The sequence below is a fragment of the Borostomias antarcticus genome, assembly GCF_949987555.1.
Source record: "Borostomias antarcticus genome assembly, chromosome: 4".
Taxonomy (NCBI): domain Eukaryota; kingdom Metazoa; phylum Chordata; class Actinopteri; order Stomiiformes; family Stomiidae; genus Borostomias; species Borostomias antarcticus.
The window spans coordinates 6,300,805-6,319,914 of NC_140237.1; the positions used below are offsets into that span (position 1 = coordinate 6,300,805).

Here is a 19,110-nt window from a genome sequence, read left to right on the forward strand (position 1 = left end):
GCTGCAGTCTGATGCGCGTGGGCGGCCGGAGCAGCGGGGTCCTGTCGGGTCGCTCCGGGGAGGCGGGTTTACTTCCTGCGACGGGCGGCTCCCTTCTTGCTGCTGCAGTGCGCCAAGTGCGCAAAATACGGGTCAATGGTGTTGTCTAACAATGTAATGCCCTCTAGTGTCAAGCATTCGTTAGATGCACTTGACTGCCAGAGCCTTTTATTATGAACAATCAGGTCACGTCACGTCATTACAATTAGACAAAATTATAAATGAGGTATTTGATATTAGATTAGCATTAGTGTCTGGAAAATATAGGTTACTAAATATTATACACATGTTTGGGTTATCAGTTACACATTTGATGATGAGTACTGTGTTATTACACATGTATCAAGTCATGCAATACTTACCACCATGCAGCAAGTTGGCCTACATATTTCATGGATGTCTCCTGAGTCATAAGACTACATATTTCATGGATGTCTCCTGAGTCATAAGACTGGAGATCCATGTAATAAAGACTTTTATCATTCTAGAGAATGAAGGTTCTTCAAACACATTCTGGGACCCACATAACTCAACCACACACACAAAGGAAATTGTTGCGAAAGGTAGCATAGTATAATATAGCATGTGCATGTGTGGTAAATTTGTTGATTTTCTGTAATCAACTGATTTTCTGTAATGTCTTTTACTACCTACTATGAGGTGTGCAGTGTAACAAAGGTATTGAGATGACTGTGTTTCAATTTCATTTCCCATTAAACCTGCACACGACAAGCTAACACTCAATCGTGTGGACCACACTTTTCTCTGTTACATCAAACAAGGAGAGCCAGATGTAGGCTAACGACCATAGAGACACATCAGGTCCCTCTGAGTGGACAGGGAGTAGGCCTAGGCACCTGTTGTACAGTTGAGGTGGATGGAGTTCGAGGAGTCATATATGTGCTACTGTATGCATGATCACTTTTGAGTTTTGCATTCCATTTAGCATGCAAAATATACATACCATTTATCTACAAATGTGACTGGTCTATTCTGAAGACATGTCTGTGTTGTGTACCCTGTGTGCAACAGTGTTAATAGTCACACCCGGGCTTACCAGCATCTGTTGCCTAACTGTGCTGAATGTGATGTACTCTAACTATGTGTTAAGTTCTCCTTTAGCTAGACCTGTATTAGTCCCATGACTAATGCATTTCTCCTGGAAAGGTCGCCGGGCGCTTTCATTAGGTAGGAAATGCATCAGTGTCCAGTGCTTGTGGTGAGGGGAGGAGCTTGGAGGGCTGGGAGGGGAGGAGCTGGGAGGAGAGGAGCTGGGAGGGCTGGGAGGGGAGGAGCTGGGAGGAGAGGAGCTGGGAGGGCTGGGAGGGGAGGAGCTGGGAGGAGAGGAGCTGGGAGGGCTGGGAGGGGAGGAGCTGGGAGGAGAGGAGCTGGGAGGGCTGGGAGGGGAGGAGCTGGGAGGAGAGGAGCTGGGAGGGCTGGGAGGAGAGGAGCTGGGAGGGCTGGGAGGGGAGGAGCTGGGAGGGCTGGGAGGGGAGGAGCTGGGGAGGAGCTGGGAGGGGAGGAGCTGGGAGGGCTGGGAGGGGAGGAGCTGGGGAGGAGCTGGGAGGGCTGGGAGGGGAGGAGCTGGGAGGGGAGGAGCTGGGAGCGCTGGGAGGGGAGGAGCTGTGAGGGCTGGGAGGGGAGGAGCTGGGGAGGAGCTGGGAGGGGAGGAGCTGGGAGGGCTGGGAGGGGAGGAGCTGGGAGGGGAGGAGCTGGGAGGAGAGGAACTGGGAGGAGAACAGAGTTACAGGCGGAACTTACTGCTTCTGCAGCTCATCGATACGGTTTCTGAGCGAGATGACCTGAAAATGACACAGCACTTTTTAACAGTAGCTAAGAAGGTACCTTGACCCTGGAGACCCTGCTCTCACCTCCGGACCAGGCAGCAGTACTGTGGGGAAAACCTTTTAGACTGAGGTGGAATACCAAGAGTTTTACACACACACGTCCTGACCCCAGTAGTCTTTACTGTAGCCTATGTATTCTATTCAAACGAACAGAAGGGAAGACACAATATTGACTATACTATAAAAAATGTAACTGTAATTAATTTACAGAAACTATTTTCAAAGGTACAGTAGTGCTTTATTTCGTTCTTTGTTTCGCTCTTTCCCTCCCTCTGATGCTCTCTTGGTGTTTCAGCTCAGTGGGAAAACAAGGCAGATGTGACAGACAGAGAGGACAGGGCGGCCGCGCAGCCTCAGACCGGCACAGACCAGGGCCAGACAGGCAAGTCAAGACCCCAGACAGACCACAACACAGTCACTTACCTTTACACAGACACAGTGGTCCCCATTCTTTTTTTTTCTTTTCTTTCTTCGTTTTAATCCCACTAAAATAAATTATAACTCATATAGGCCTTGTGAGCAATTAAAACCTATTAAAGACCTGCGTAGATGCCTTACAAATCAAGCTCGAAAGTAAAATGAAGAATCTGGGAAAACCCTGGATATCCAGCTTTCCTGGATGCATGTGATTATCTGATACCTATCCAGGAGTATGAGGGATTATCTGGTAGCTATCCAGGAGTATGAGGGATTATCTGGTAGCTATCCAGGAGTATGAGGGATTATCTGGTAGCTATCCAGGAGTATGAGGGATTATCTGGTACCTATCCAAGAGTATGAGGGATTATCTGGTACCTATCCAGGAGTATGAGGGATTATCTGGTACCCATCCAGGAGTATGATGGATTATCTGGTACCTGTATGGGGGATTATCTGGTACCCATCCAGGAGTATGAGGGATTATCTGGTACCTATCCAGGAGTATGAGGGATTATCTGGTACCTGTATGAGGGATTATCTTGTAACTTTCCAGTAGTACGAGGGATTATATGGTACCTGTATGAGGGATTATCTATTACCTATCCAGGAGTATGAGGGAGTATCTGGTACCTTTATGAGGGATTATCTGTTACCTATCCAGGAGTATGAGGGATTATCTGGTACCTGTATGAGGGAGTATCTGGTACCTATCCAGGAGAATGAGGGATTATCTGGTATTTATCCAGGAGTATGAGGGACTGTTCCAGTCCTCTTTTCACATTGTTTCCCAGTGTTCAATGCAATGACAGATCAACTACTGTATCACTATCGCACCCCCTGATATTAACCTATAACCGTGTGCAAATTATTTGTTGTTATATCAGCTCCACTCTTTATGTCTGGGTTCAGCTGTTCTGTAGATTCTTCCTAGGTTCTTTTTATTCTTCAATACATCCCAGCTGGACTTGAGCCATCTTGGAAAGTGCTAAGACTCTTTGGTTCTATGACTCTTGGATTGGACATTTTCCTTATTTGATTATCAGAATGGACATACTCACTATAGGCTACTTGACTGACACTGTAGCGCATCTTAAGCACATTTCTTCCCAACCCGGGCATCCTAAATTATCTACAGGTATACACTTGTCTACTCCTGTTGTTTAGGACACTAAAAAGGTGCAATATGTGTAAGGCCAAATCAGTGCTTTTGTTTGCTTTGAATATGTTTCTGTGATAAAGTGTGTGTACTGTAGGTGTATTCCAATAAGATATTTACTGCAACCTCAATTCATGACATTTGTTAAATATCTAGATTGTGTTTGGATTATTATCTAACATTAGACACTAAGATTATCTAATATATTTTGAAGGGTCAGGTGTTGTGCATTGTAAATTCAGGAGAGCAACAATACAAAATGTTTGGCAATGACCTTTCACCTGCGTATCGCTGAGCAGTGGGAGCTGGCTTCCATGGTATGTATTAAGAAGCGTCTGAAGCAAGCAGCCCATGCGCTCACAGGGCCCTGCCTCTGGAGAACCTCTCCATTACTCACTATTTACTCAGCTCCTCCACTCTCTTACGCTGTGTTGTGATCTGGAGAATATCAAAACACATTTGGGTTCACATGGAGATGAAGGGACAATTGAGGATGCATCCGATCCAACCGTTTTAGTTGTTTAAAAACCTTCAGTTCACTGAAAATTACCTCAAATTTGGAAGAGTCAGTTAAGCTTAACATACACACGAAAATATATCAATATAAAAATGTTTGATGGTCTATATCAAGTGGCTGGTCTGAAAACTCTAAAATGTCACACACACACACACACACACACATACACACATACACACACACACACACACACACACACACACACACACACACACACACACACACACACACACGATATCACTGAGGTCCCAACCCGATCTTGCCCATCTGTTTAAAAATCGTACAAATGTATAGTGTGCAATCCACAAGATATGGCTAGATCATTTTCATTTGCACCACATGGGTAGACGCGTAGTAAGTAAAGTTACTACATTACTAGAAAAATAAGTAAGTTACCCTAGAAATGTTATGGAGTGGGGTTTTCTATTAAGGGGGTAGTGTGCTATTTTGGGACATTTAGCCCTATTTGTGGTCTGTCTACCATGAACCTGGAACAGAGAGACCATCATTTCACTGATCGTTCCAGTATTGAGATAGCTGCAGTTTTTCTGCAGGCTCTCGCTGGGCTATAATGGAAGTCAATGGGACATATGGAAATGTGTTGAAAAACTATGATGAATGTGCTTTTCTAAGACGGGAAGCACAGGGTGTAATGTTACCAGTCTCAATATGCTCTCCTGTGAAATGTATCACAATCTGAATATTTTTAGGTGTTTGGCATGACTTGCACATAGTCCTTCGTGGGAACAGAGAAAACAAGCGCCAGGGGAATGCTTATGTCCAAGCCATGCCAAACATGTAAAAACTTTGGGATTGTGATATTTCACGAGAGCATATTGCGACTGGTAAGATTACACCCTGTGCTTGAAAAGCACATCTATCATAGTTTTTCAACATATTTACATATGTCCCATTGACTTCCATTGTAGCCCAGTGAGAACCTGCATAAAAACAGCAGCTATCTCAATACTGAAACGATCAGTGAAATGATGGTCTCTATGTTTCAGGTTCATGGTAGACAGACCACAAATCCCAGATAGCAAGCGGATGTGTAATGATTCTGGGCCATATACTGTATGGGCCAGAACTTAGCCACAAGGGCCAGATCTGGCCTGTATATGGCCCAGATCCGCTTGCTATCTGGGATAGGGCTAAATATCAAAAATAGCACACTACCCCTCTAATTGATCATATCATCTTCAATTGGGAAGCTAGAGAGAGAAGGTCTACCAACATGTTACAAATCATTGGTTAAAAAAAAAAAAATACAGTTTGTTTATAGAAAACACAATACAACATTAGGATTACAACATTACAACTATAGTAGGAGTAGCACTCACGTCATACTTCTGCCTTTTTAGTTTCTCAAGGTGGTCGAACTTCTCAGACTCCAGGGTGTGCATCCACTCCCACAGCTCCTTCGCCTTGTCCCTGGACATGGCAAAGAAGGAGAGGACGATTACACACGTCCCACCAATACTCAAGTTTATTGTTGCCACAATAAGTCCAGTGCATCTCGCAGGTATTAAACTATATATTCACTAGAAAACACAGACATGTCTGACCATTAACAGTTTCACCAACAGCTGACCTGCACAGGTGACTGGATTCATGTGTTAATTCCCCAGCCTGGTCTCACTGACCCCATGTGTTATTTCCCCAGCCTGGTCTCACTGACCCCATGTCACTTAAGTCACTCCAGGAAGCAATGTCTCACCTCAGCTTCTCCTCATTCAGATGGTCAATGTTGACAGCCTTCCGTCTGTCTGCCAGGATCTTCTTCTTCTTCTCTCTCTCAGTCTGCTTCTTGCCACCTCCTCTCTTGGAGTCAGCCTGTGAGAGAGAGAGGAAGGGAAAGAATAGATGGACATATATTCCTACAATTTGAAATATCGCTATCAAAGAAAAGACTAGACAAGAATTGCTTTTCGACCGCTGGGATAAAGCGGTTCATATTTTTCTAGAAACAATTCCTTGAGAATTATGGTATTGCAACAGTACTGATACTTGACTATGTTGAATAGATAACAGATATTATGAGTATTTTATTTTCATATATTTCATATTTCACCTTCTGGAGATGGCTGCCATGACTGGAGCCCATGTTAGACAGGGCAGACTTCTTCTTGGCGTCTTCACCAGCCCTCTTCTGGGCGTCGGCCTCCTCCCTCGCATGCTTCTCAGCCTGCCCAGACCAACACAACACTCACGTGACTAGAAGGACCAAACACATGGACACTTAACAGAGAGACAAGCATGCTTTCTGAATATGTGCCAGGTACCAAATGTACCTTAAAGTCGCACTGAAATGAAAAAAGCATTCTGTCCCATTTTGGTTCACATAATAGGTCATAGTGTTCACCTATTCAACGATGTATGCCCAAAAAATTACAAAATTCTACTTTTGTTGTAATCTTATATCAAAGTATTTTATTTCTTACTTCCTGGAAAATGGTAGGTCACGTGCAGTGACGACAACAGGTACCTTAGATTTTAGGCCAATAATTTCACGACATCCACCCGTCGATCAACACTATCCTTCTATCGAATCTGTCTAAAGTTCTTAAAACCCGTCCACTTGTCAATGTTCCAATCAAATTCCTCTAAACATATGTCCCACCCTAATAGCTTGTTTGCGTCGGAAATACGTCAAACTACGGAAGTTGGATGATCTCAAACGTCCGTTTCAGTGCGACTTTAACCTATTAATATTTCTAAATAAGAAAAGTAGGACTTTGAACAGTGAAAAGAACCCACCTCACGCTTAGCCTGGCGCTCCTTGTCCTTCTCAGCCCGGATTCTGTGCTGCTCAGACCTTTCAGACCTGCGTTTCTCCTGAGAGGACACATGGACACACATGTTATAATGTTTCATTCCACCAGGGGGAGTGCTCTCATCAACTATGGGAGCACTCAGAATACATACGTTTACAAGTTATAGGTCTACATATGCATTATATTATTTATCCCTCTTCACATTTATTAGTCAAAAAATACTGAAAACTCAAAGATAGTGAAGGGGAGTCAGATTCTACTGGGAAGTAGGAATTCAAGCTAGAGAAAGGATGTCATATCAGTTTGTGTTATCAAGAGCAGCAATTATATGAGAGAGAGATCAAGGTTAATATAGTTAACGAAAGCTAACTAAAATATGAAAACTAGATGTGAAAAAAAATTGTTAACTGAAATAAATATCAAAACTAGACTTTACAAAAAAAAATTACTAAAATGTAACTAAAACTGTATTGTGTGTTTGCAAAACGAACTAAAATAAACTAAAATGATAAAGAAAATGTCTTTAGTTTTAGTCTTTTTCTTTTCACATATAAGCCTAGTATTTTGGGTTTGGTTTGTTTCACATGGAGTGAAACAATGTGATGCGAGATCAGGATGGTCTCACGAGGCTAGTGCAGAAGAAAAAAAAAAGATTACTGAAACTAATAAATACTAATCTAAAACTAAGCATTTAAAAACACTTAAGAAACTAATTAAAACTAAACTGAAATTGAAAACAAAAAGTTAAAACTATATAAAAATATATACAAATGAAAAAAGCTAAACTATTATAACCTTGAGAGAGAGAGTCTCTTATATTCCACCTGTTGGCTTACAGTGGAAAAGCTATATTATATTAACTCACGATTCTGGCCATGAGAGCGAGGAGCTCTTCTTCCTCCTTCTTCCTGCCCTCAAAGTGAGCATCGATCAGACTCTGCAGCTCCACCAGATCCTTGTTCTGGCGCTTCTTCTGGATGTCCTGGGAGAAGCAGATAGACAGGGTCACCTCAGCTCAAACAACACTGGTTAACATTTATTCTGGCAACATACTGGACATAGTGCAGGGGACCCATGGACAAACGCTGACCAGGGAGTCTACTTACATCAAAGTCCACCTTCTCTCCAGAATCCGGAATCTTTGGTGCAGAAGGTCTATGGAGAATCGAGGAAGACTATAACATTATTCCTTGGGTGACATATAATGTAATGGTGTACTGACAAAATTAATAATAGCCTACAAATGTATCTTGGTTGTAAATGTGTGTACTGACCAAATTAATGATAGCTTAGAAATGAAGCTTGTGTTAAACTTTAACACATGGACACACAGATACAGTAGTTCTGTTGGGCAGTGGGTGGTGTAAAAGATGATAGCGGAAATTAACTCTACTTACTTGAACTTTGGCTTCTCTTCTGTTCAGTTAATAAAATAAAATGAAAAGGAACAAGAACATGTTACAATGTTAGAGGTCTGAATACTTAAAAAGCGACAAGGTTATCAGGCAACAGACCAGTTGGGGGATCCATGTAGTAACTTAATAAATACTGTATCTACTTTTAGTAACATCTCAGGAATTGGATTTGTACTTTGAGTTTTGAAAGATAAGGTTAACTGTGTATTCTATTGTATATGTAATTGAAGTGTCTTACTTCAATTTCTCAGTCTAACACACTTTCGAAAAACAAAAACATATAAACACAGTTTTTATAGATCAATCCAGGACTTTACTCTCTACTTGAAGATACAGTAGCCTACCGTTAATTGTAGTATATTACAATAACCGGTGACCATCACAAAAAGTTTTTTTATAATTAACTATTTGCTTTGACCCTCACACAGAAAAGAGAGAAAAGGGAAAAAAAGCACAGGCAAAGCAACACCCTGAAAACCAGAGTACCATCTTGATCTCCCTCCTCCACTGGATGGGCGCATGTCATGCAAAAAAAAAAAGAGAGAAGAAGAAGCAGAGCAGTACATTAGCAGGGGGGTCACTCTGTCATGGCACGCATGTCACATGAGCAGAAGAACCATTCCGTCATGGCGCGCACACGCCAGCATGTCAGATATTCCTTAACCCTTTCTCTCGGTGTTACATTGCTGGGGGGCATCACAGCCTCATCTGACTACGACATGTAGCTGGGATGATGAGGAGAAAGGTATTCAACAAAGGGACAGCATTGTTTTGCTGTAGGACATGGCTTTTCTGGACTGCTAATGTAGGTACAGCACTCTCTAATCTTATGAGATCACAATCCACCCGTCTGGCCTACAAGGAGACTGTTAACAGAGCTGCCGGTCCAAGCAGAAGTTCACACACAAGAACCTACCTTCCTCTTCGTAGACCTCTGCATGCAGTAAGCGTCCAAAGCAAGAGCACAACAGAGTTCATTAGTGACACAACCATAGAGGCTCAGCACAAGCCAGCTGGGCCTGATTGCACATTTGCCGCGTTTACTGCTGAGCTTTTACAGAACATTCACCCAAATTGAGGTGTGTACAGGTATGTTCATAGACATTTATTTACAATGGACAATCATACAGTAAAGTATGAGCATTTGAACAAAGTAAAGTTAAATCCAGGTCAGCAAAAATAATATTAGGACACCCCAATGTGAATGCTCAAAAGCAGCTTGTTCAGACACATAGCTATAGAAGGCAATCATCACATATTTATGATCATCACATCTTTCAAATAGGCTCATGGAAAAAGCTTTACACACAAGACCCTCAAAGGGACAGAGAATAGTCTTTCATGTGACAAAACATTATGCTAATATAGATCACAGACTATGAATATGTAAATGTCCCCAGATGATCAACTGATCATTTTGACAAATAATTTACTAAGAGACTTTGGGAAGATTGTATAAAGGCTTGCCATGGGGGGGAATGAGATGCCTCCAAGTGAAAGGTTACTTTGGATCATGACGTGATTGTTGATTATTACTGAAGCTTTGTTTGTCCCTTTGAGCACTTTTCAACACATTCAACACAGATGCTAGACTAGAATCTACATAAATCTCGAACATAGTGATGTACTGTAGGCCTACTGTATGCTAGTTCACATTATAATGAACATTTATACTAACTCAAAGCTATCAAAAAAACAATATCATTTGCAGTATTTTGAAGCATTTTATCTTGGAAGCATTATCAGTGTGAGTGAGTTTTCAGTGTGAAGTGAGGGAGAATGCAGGAGGGAAACAGCTTAGTTTGTAAATACATGGCTAACTTAGTAACAGATGCATGTGAAGTAGCTAGATTAGACAACTAGTGTCTGCATCACAAGTAAGCAGCTTGAGACAATGCAGGTGAAGCCCTCGGTAGGGAGAGAAGGGTGCTTTGAGAGTGTCACTGGCCACCTCAACTCACACACACGTGACTAATGCATAGTGTACATGTAAACGTCACCTTCTTCGTAGTGGGCAGTTATGAAGAGGTAGCTCCAGTAAAGCTAAATAATGAGTTCCTTTAAGAGGAGGCGCTCTGTTCGTAGGTGTGGTCTAGCTGGCAGGGAAGGATGGATGAGCACCCCATGCCACATACCTTCCACCTCTGCCTCAGGTTCGGGTTCGGGCTCTACCTCTGGTTCTGGTTCTGGCTCTGGTTCTACCTCTGGCTCAGCCTCAGCCTCGGGGGCTGCCTCTGGGGCTACTTCTACTTCTACTACCTCTTCGACTTTGGCCACGCACCATGCAGCAAACCGGCAGGGAGAGGAAGGGTTCGGAGAAGGTTATTCATTATGATGGCGTGAGGAGAAGGTTATTCATTATGATGGCGTGAAGAGAAGGTTATTCATTATGATGGCGTGAGGAGAAGGTTATTCATTATGATGGCGTGAGGAGAAGGTTATTCACTATGATGGTGTGAGGAGAAGGTTATTCATTATGATGGCGTGAAGAGAAGGTTATTCATTATGATGGCGTGAGGAGAAGGTTATTCACTATGATGGCGTGAGGAGAAGGTTATTCATTATGATGGCGTGAGGAGGAGAGATACATAGGAGAGATGTGATAGTGGGCAGCACTTCCAGAGTAAAGGCACAAGCAGAGATGCTGAGAAGAATAGAGAAAGAGAGAGAGGGAGAAAGAGAGAGAGATAAAGAGGGAGCATAATGGAAAAGAGGCGGCTTGAGAGAGGGAGACGCATCGATGACCGATAGCTTTGAGAGGGAGAGATATGATTGGTTAGTCATTAATGGTGGTGATGTTCCTGCATGTATATGGAGATACCTGGGGTTGGAAACACGTCACATGCCAAAAATGGGGAATAATCTTAGCCCGATCACATTTTTCACTTTTGTTTGAATCATTAAATAACTGTGCCACTCAGTCAAAAATCTTCACCCTTAATCACGTAGTGTTTGACAAGCAGTATTACAAAGTGCAGGACTAATTACTATGATCATTCAGAAGCAGGCAGACCCTTTCTTTTACTTCAGCAAATTTATCACTTGACAGACAAATCTTCATTGTCTTCTACAAGTGACAAACTGGACACTCAGTCAATACTAGAGCAGGACGAATTATTATGATCATTCAGAAGCAAGCACACTTTTTTTACTTGCATGTTGAATGTTTATCACATAACAGACAAATCTTCATTATCTTGTCAAAGTGATAAACTGGACACACAAAGTCCAAACACAATTTATAGAATGTGTGTTTATCACCAGGTGAAGGCACTGTACTGTAGCCTGCATACACATGTAGGCTGTAGTTGTGAATACAGAAAAGCAGAGCATGAAATCAGATGCTAGATACCAGAAAGGGATCGGCCATTTTGCTTTTACAGTATCTAACTAAATTTAGACCAGCGGCCATGAAGGGAAGGGACAACACACAGCACATGTATGGGTTTGCTTTGTTGAGTGTGGAGACAGATACACTGCTACAACTGAGTCTGGTTTCTCGCAAAACAAGCTGTTGCAGTGACGTTATATGAACTATGACAGTATTTGAAGACAAAATAGAGGTTGGCAAAATAGCTAATCACACAAGGGGAGTAGCCATTACCAAAGCAAGCACTTTCAAACACTAGTCAGATTAAGGGTGTTAAGAGTCAATAGATTAGTAATACAAAAAAAAAAAACATATTTAATTATCAATCATTTTTACCTTCTTCCTCTTCAATTTCCGCAAAAGATATGGTGAAACAATATAAAAGATATGGTGAAACAGTATAAAAGATATGGTGAAACAATGTAAAAGCAACTGTCATTTCTGAGTTCATAAAGACGGTGAAATGCATGCGTCCACGCATGGCGAGGCCATGCTGTCCTCCATGAACACCAACATGCCCCTTCTTAATTTCTTAATCTTGCCTTTATGGGGCTTCCTGAACTCTGTTACTGGGGTTCTTAGGTTTGTGCCTGTAAGAGAACCCTTTTATGGGAACTCCCTGTCTGTAGCACCGTCTCACAAGGAACCCTTGTTTTCACCCTTCTTCTGTCTGGTACAGTAGATCCCATAGTGCATGGTTCAACAAAGAACCCCAGAAAACGTTCCCATATAGGGACAAAACATTAAGAACAGTTACTTTGTACTAACTAGAACCTTTTTCTGAGACTGTTTAGAGGTATGTCATGATAAATAAATAAAAATAAACACATCTCTAGGGATGATGAAAGTCTAGAAGGACAGCATGTTGTACTGTTGAGTTTTCCGCATACATCATTTCAGGTTGATAAAAGGCCTAAACATTTAAAATGGTAATAGTATATGAATTGGCCAAAACCTTAAGATTTTAAGAAAATATATTAAGAATATTAAGAAAAAAAAGCAAAATATTTAGATGCATTCTGGCCAATGGGCCTGTAGAAGATCAGACTGCCTGAAATATGTAGTCAAAACTCAAGCGTACATTGCACTGTATAATGCAATACAGGGGTAGCATAAGAAACAACTTTCAAGCCAAACTTGCCAAACTTGCACGAAATTATAGACTTATCTACAGTATATGGGAACTGATATCAAAAGTGGAAAGAACACATTATTGAACACACACCTTCATAACAATAGACCTACAGGTACAGTAAATGTGGCACACATTGGATGTATTTTATCCCTTTCACCACATGGGGGAGACATAACATTAGTCTAAAACACTGTGGGCCGGGTCACAGGCTTCACAACACTGAGGTCTCTAAACTGGATCTATTCAAATCATGTTGAAAACAATATCAATGGTAAAATTAATGTTTTTCTTATCACAGTTTCCACTTACCTCCGCTGAAATATAAAAGATAGAAAGAATACAATCAGCTGAATAAGTAGGAGAGCAGCCAATAACTGAAGATGCATGTGTTATCATAAAAACATGGTAGACTGTTATATATAACCAGCACATTTGAAAATGAATAGGCCTACTTACACTTCCTCAGTGTCAGACATGTTGACGGCGGTGGATGTACACCTGTAAAAAGTAGAATAGAGTTTGATGATGTGTGATTAGGGTGAAGGGATAACGAGGTGATGACCTCCGCCCCAGTGACAGCGCGGGGTGAGAGATCATGTTTTCGGCGGTGTGTGGACGTCAGCCGGATTACGCAAAAACTACGTGACCGATCTTCATGAAACAAGTAGCATGGGCCAAGATAGAAGCCATTCGATTTTGTTTGTTTGTTTGTTTGTTTGTTTTCTTAGCAGGATTATACAAAAACTACCAGACCGATTTCCATGAAACTCGGTGGAGGGGTGTAGCATGGACCAATTTGGAACACATTACATTTTGGAGAGGATCCGAATCACAGGGCGGGTCCACAAACCGCCCAAACACGGCCGGCTTTTCACCTTTAGATCAGGTTTAAGCTAAAGCTACCAGACTGCTTCTCATGAAACTGGGTGGAGGGGTGCAGCATGGGCCAGTTTAGAACCCATTCAATTTTGGCACACATGGAACCAGGAAATGCATTCAGGGGCGGAGGTCTGTGCTCTCTGAGCACCATGTCTAGTTTATTCTGGGACATGTCCTCGAAGCATCCTGATATGAAACGGCCCCCAGAAAAGCTGCATGCTCAGGTCAGGCTGTGACCGTGAGGCTCAGTGATTGTGACCTCAGCAGATAGGATCTGGAACATGCTCCCCCCTCACATTACACAAGCAACCTCGGCTCACAGTTTTAAAAGGCAGCTCAAAACTTACTTTTATGCCCTTGCTTTTAATTGATTTCTTTTTCTCACTCTTTTCTTATTTGATTGTATTTTATTATACCATTCCATTTGATCTTATTTCTTTTATGGTGTTCTATTTTTAATGTCTAAACTGTCTCTTTTATAATGCACTTTCCTTTTACTGTCTCAATTGATATTTATATAATGTCTCTTCTGTAAAGCACTGAACTGCATTTTATGTCATGAAAGGTGCACTATAAAGTATATTATTATTATTATTATGATTATTATTAAATTGAGTTTAAGGTACATTTCTTTACTAGTCTCAAACCATCAGGGAGACAAGCATCAACAACTCTGTTCTATAACTATGCCTCTAGTGGGCCTACATGTTCTATAACTATGCCTCTAGTGGGCCTACATGTTCTATAACTATGCCTCTAGTGGGCCTACATGTTCTATAACTATGCCTCTAGTGGGCCTACATGTTCTATAACTATGCCTCTAGTGGGCCTACATGTTCTATAACTATGCCTCTAGTGGGCCTACATGTTCTATAACTATGCCTCTAGTGGGCCTACATGTTCTATAACTATGCCTCTATTGGGCCTACATGTTCTATAACTATGCCTCTAGTGGGCCTACATGTTCTATAACTATGCCTCTAGTGGGCCTACATGTTCTATAACTATGCCTCTAGTGGGCCTACATGTTCTATAACTATGCCTCTAGTGGGCCTACATGTTCTATAACTATGCCTCTAGTGGGCCTAAAAAGCATCATTTGTTATCATATAGAATCAAGGATTCAAGGATCTTTGTCGTATGTGCAAGATCGGGTACCAAGAGTCAGAATGGCTTCCATGTCATTGAAGATCTACAGTCTACAAGACTGAATGTAATTTTAGATAGACCTATATATAAATGTCTTTGAATGACTCCTTCACACTTGGCTTTCTATCACAGCTGCTTAGATGGAGATCTTTCAGAATCAGCCGTGGATCATGTTTCTGAGCACCATGACCTCGTCCAAATGGCAGTCTTAATCTCTCTGCTCCATCCATATCTGGTCATCGTCACCTTTAGCAATGCAGACAGATCAAAATAGGTGTTTGGAATAGACAGTACTAGCACTGAAAGTTATTTGATATGGATTTGCTATTATAGCCTGCACTTGTTTAAGTGTATCCAATGCTTGTTAGTCAGTCAAATTTACTGTAAGAGGTTAGGTATTGGTCTCTCTGTCAATCCACAGGAGTTCTCATATTTCGCTGTAAGCATGTATCATTTCTAGTAGGGTCATTGTAAGTGTATTATCCGTCCTCTCCTGCCCAGCCAACATTGTCATTGCTAATGATGTTTTAGTGCAGAAGTTTAGAAAATACTTTTTTTGGTCAATCCTGTAACACCAAATTCTCTGAAATAAGTACTGTATGTTCATAGAACAGAATGCAACACACCAAAGGTCAAGGATCACTTTTAAAAGGTAAAGTCTGTAAAAAGTTGTAATTGTTTCCTACACAAATACAGACTGTTGTTTGTAAACATACAGAAACAGATGTTTGACATGTTTTTCATATAGAAGACGTGAGACAACCCACCTTTCTAGCTCAAATGTCGACAGCACTCAAGCTAAAGAGCTCAGATTACAACTATCTGTTAGTACTTTACATTTTCCTTTCCTAAATCCCTGTCTGGAAATACTTTTTCTGTATCTCCTGTAAATAATGTTCATTAATATAGTATATATATACTCCCTGTCCAATCATACAGTACCATGAAGAATCTTAAGCACTTTTCAGCAAAATGAATAAAAGGAGGGATCCCCTCAGAATCCTCTTTGTTGAAGGGCAGTTCTTGGGCACCAGGGCCCTCATGTCCATCCAACACAGCGGTGCTCTTTCTTTCTTACCTTAGACTAGTTGAGAGAAGTGAGCTCCCTGGCGGTGACGATTGGCTGTAAGGCTGTGCAAAGTTTGCTCAGAGAATAAGTCCTTGTGTTATAATGATATCTGATCTTTTGAGGGCCCTTATTGGCTGAGGATGCGCATGAGATGAGTGTCACTTCTCAGGGGGGCGAGGGACATCTTAGCCCCCCCGACCCTGAATAAGGAGATATGAAATTCTCTGGATGGAAGGGGGGCTCAAGTTGAGCAAAGGAGCAGCTGAGATGTCTCTGTAGCTATATTTACCACAATACAAGGCCAGCAGAAATGATTGCAGGGGGAGTAAGTCCACAAGCAGTGGGGGGCTCCTAGCATACAGCCTGCTGTAAAGCTCCCTACACACCATCCAGGCATTCAGACAATGTCCTTCTTGTTCTACCCAAGGGGGAGCAGTGAACATGCAGAGCAGTCGGCCCCCGGCAGTGGCATTGTGTCTTCCATCTTGACAGGACGCTGTAGCCAATTGATTGTTTTTACAATTAGTGAAGCGATTATAGTATTATTTTTTCCTTCATTTCATTTTTTCTGTAACGTTATACAGTACTAACTGTTTATTATTTACATGTGCCCTCTTTAACACATCTCCAGTCTCCTATATTGATACTTGGATTTATTTTGGGTTCCAGTTTTTTTTTGTTCTTATTTTTGTGAGCCTCAGCTTTTTCTTTCCACCATAAAGATGCTATTCCCTGGAAGAGATGTCATGAACCCAGACGAAGTGATGGCATTTGTGGACATTGTGCCTACAGTATTCACCTGGGTTTTTCTTCTTATTTGTCTTACCTGTATTTTGCATGTCATGTTTTTGAGTTTATCTGTAGCTCATATCCTTTTGTGTGTAATTTCTACAAATAGCTGAGAAATGTACTAAAGACATGTCCATAGTGTGTTGACATCACCCCTAGCTTACCCCATGATAGACTAAAGCCTCTTTTATTAAACATTAGGGGTGTAACAATATATCATGCCACAAAATATTGCAATATAAAATGTGATGATATGTATCGTCGGGATGAAAATGTATCTCAGGATATAAATAAATAAAAAATAATTATTATGTATTTATTTTGGGCTTTGGGTAACCAGGAAAGTGTATACAAATTTGATGTATTATTATTATTATTATTATTATTATTATTATAGATGGGCTGCAAATGAGCCACTATCTCCTACTAACTCGTGCCCTCATCTGTTCAAACAAAGCACTGAAAAAGACGAGAGAATGCAGATCAGTGCAATTATGTCCTGATATTACGAGATATAAAACATTACAAAATGGAACTACAGTATAGGGCAAACAACAGCATTGTTGCATTGTGTGTCTTTTAAATATTATTTTTTTCCAATCATACATTAATCATTCAAGTTTTGTTAAAAAATATTGTTGTAATCTCTTATTGTACCGAATATCATAAACTCAATATCGTGTATGGTATCGTATCATGAGCAGAGTGTATTGTTACACTCAAAGAAAGCATTGACATTGTTGTCATTGTCATTGTTACAACATTGTTTCTAACTCTGAGTCTCAGTCTGTATGTGGCAGGGATGAATTGTATAACACATATTGATACTCTGACGTGATGTAGCCTTCTTGCATATTAAAGATGTATGTGACATATTAACCTTCTTAAATGTGTACATGGTCAAAGTGGACACACCCACTGACATGACCGCCTAACAAATAGGGAGAGCCTTCACTCTCCTCCCTGAGTGTTGGAATGGTTGGCCTGTGTTCTGGTGGGGCGCATGGTGCCAGGGCCAGATGCTCCTGGGTGAGCAGGCTCATAGCTGCCTCTAGGGGATGCCGGTCGGTGGAGCCCAGCGGAGTGCTCCCAGCAGGGCTGCCATGTCTCAGATGGCCTGGAAACCCCCTGTCTGGGTAAAACTGTAACAGCTCCGCAGTGTGGAACATGTATTGAGGGCAGCAGGTTTTTATTTTTGGAGTGGCCACGGAGACTGTTGCCCGCTCCCCCAGGCAGGGTGTAGTTCACTTCAAGATGAGACTCCCCCTGTGACACTCCGATCTGGGACTAGCAGACAGCAGGCAGTTTCCCCCCAACTAGCAATCCCAAAGGTAAACACAATGCATTTCAGTGTAATGTGTTCATGACCTACTGTAGGGACATAGTGCAGGCCTGCAACTGATGTTGAGCAATTGCCACTGACATTCTAGAAGAAACTATAAAATGCATGACTTGGTTGTTAAAATGTCAACATGGACATTAGTATTACATTCATATCCATATGATATGAACAAAAGCCTGCATGGTCAGTATTATGATTTTGCATAATTTTACATACAAGTAATGGATGCAGGAAAGAGATGCATGAACTGCAACACAATGTTTGTCCATTGTTATTATGACATTTGCCATGATTACCTTTCTCAGTAAAACGTAACAGTTGTATGGTAACTTTAAATTACTCTTCATATTAAAAGTAATTTATCATTTGCTTTATAGCATTTCCTGTAAAACCTGGTCATCTTCTTCAATCACCTCTTGGTAAGTGTTACATAAGGTGGCCATGAACATGATGTTACATGTGGTTAGTTCCTCTCAGTTATAGAGAAGCCTAATTTGAGGTCACGGCACAGTGCACAGCTATTATTATTTATTGCAAACCTCTTTCCCCTCATGAGCTAGTTTGTTGGAGGTGCCCCAGATATCTGACCCCAGTGCTCTAAAAGGGTGACCTCTTCTCATGGATCAAGCATTGGTTTCAATGTTAGTGTCACTAGGAATTTGGCATTTAAACTGCATGACCCATATTTAAAAAGTGATAGAAATATAGATTTATAACTGAATAATCTATTTTTATACAAATAATCACCTTTAGCAGTAGTCTTGACAAATGACAGAAAAGATGTATTCTTAAATATTTCAGTGATATTGATTAACATCAGTAAAGACACTTTTTTCAGCCAGGTTGGAGTTAATTTTAAGGTCAGCAAAAAGTGTTCAGCAAAATGTAAATAGGAGTATTATTGCACATTGACCTGGCTATGGCCTCACTGGCCTCGCATTCATTTCCATCAGAGAGACGGGTTCACTGCCCAGAACACGTCTCTTCACTGCAGGGAGCAGGTGGCTGGTGTCTCGTTTTATGTCCCTCTCTATTACCTCACTCTAAAATTAGGCCACAGGTCTGTTGCAGGACCTACAGAGACCAGCTAGACAACTATTAAGGGGATGTTTAAGAAACAACAATACTATGGCTAGTACAGTATATGTATACAATACAGTAATCCCCTTTCACAGTAATAAGCATAACAACCACGGGGTTTTGAAGGAC

The 19,110-nt window shown here is 41.3% G+C and overlaps 1 protein-coding gene across 1 annotated transcript; it reads right to left on the reverse strand.

Moving 5' to 3' along the window:
• Positions 1–68: 68 nt before the first annotated feature.
• On the reverse strand, positions 69–17,728 carry LOC311308105 (troponin T, fast skeletal muscle isoforms-like; the record flags this gene model as incomplete). The annotated part of the gene is made up of 12 exons (XM_084437041.1): positions 69–102; positions 3,860–3,900; positions 5,320–5,410; positions 5,697–5,812; positions 6,051–6,164; positions 6,737–6,814; positions 7,619–7,735; positions 7,860–7,908; positions 8,151–8,169; positions 8,655–8,675; positions 10,304–10,435; positions 17,515–17,728. The coding sequence occupies 12 exons, from the start codon at positions 17,726–17,728 to the stop codon at positions 69–71; spliced, it is 1,026 nt and encodes a 341-aa protein (XP_084293167.1).
• Positions 17,729–19,110: the final 1,382 nt, after the last annotated feature.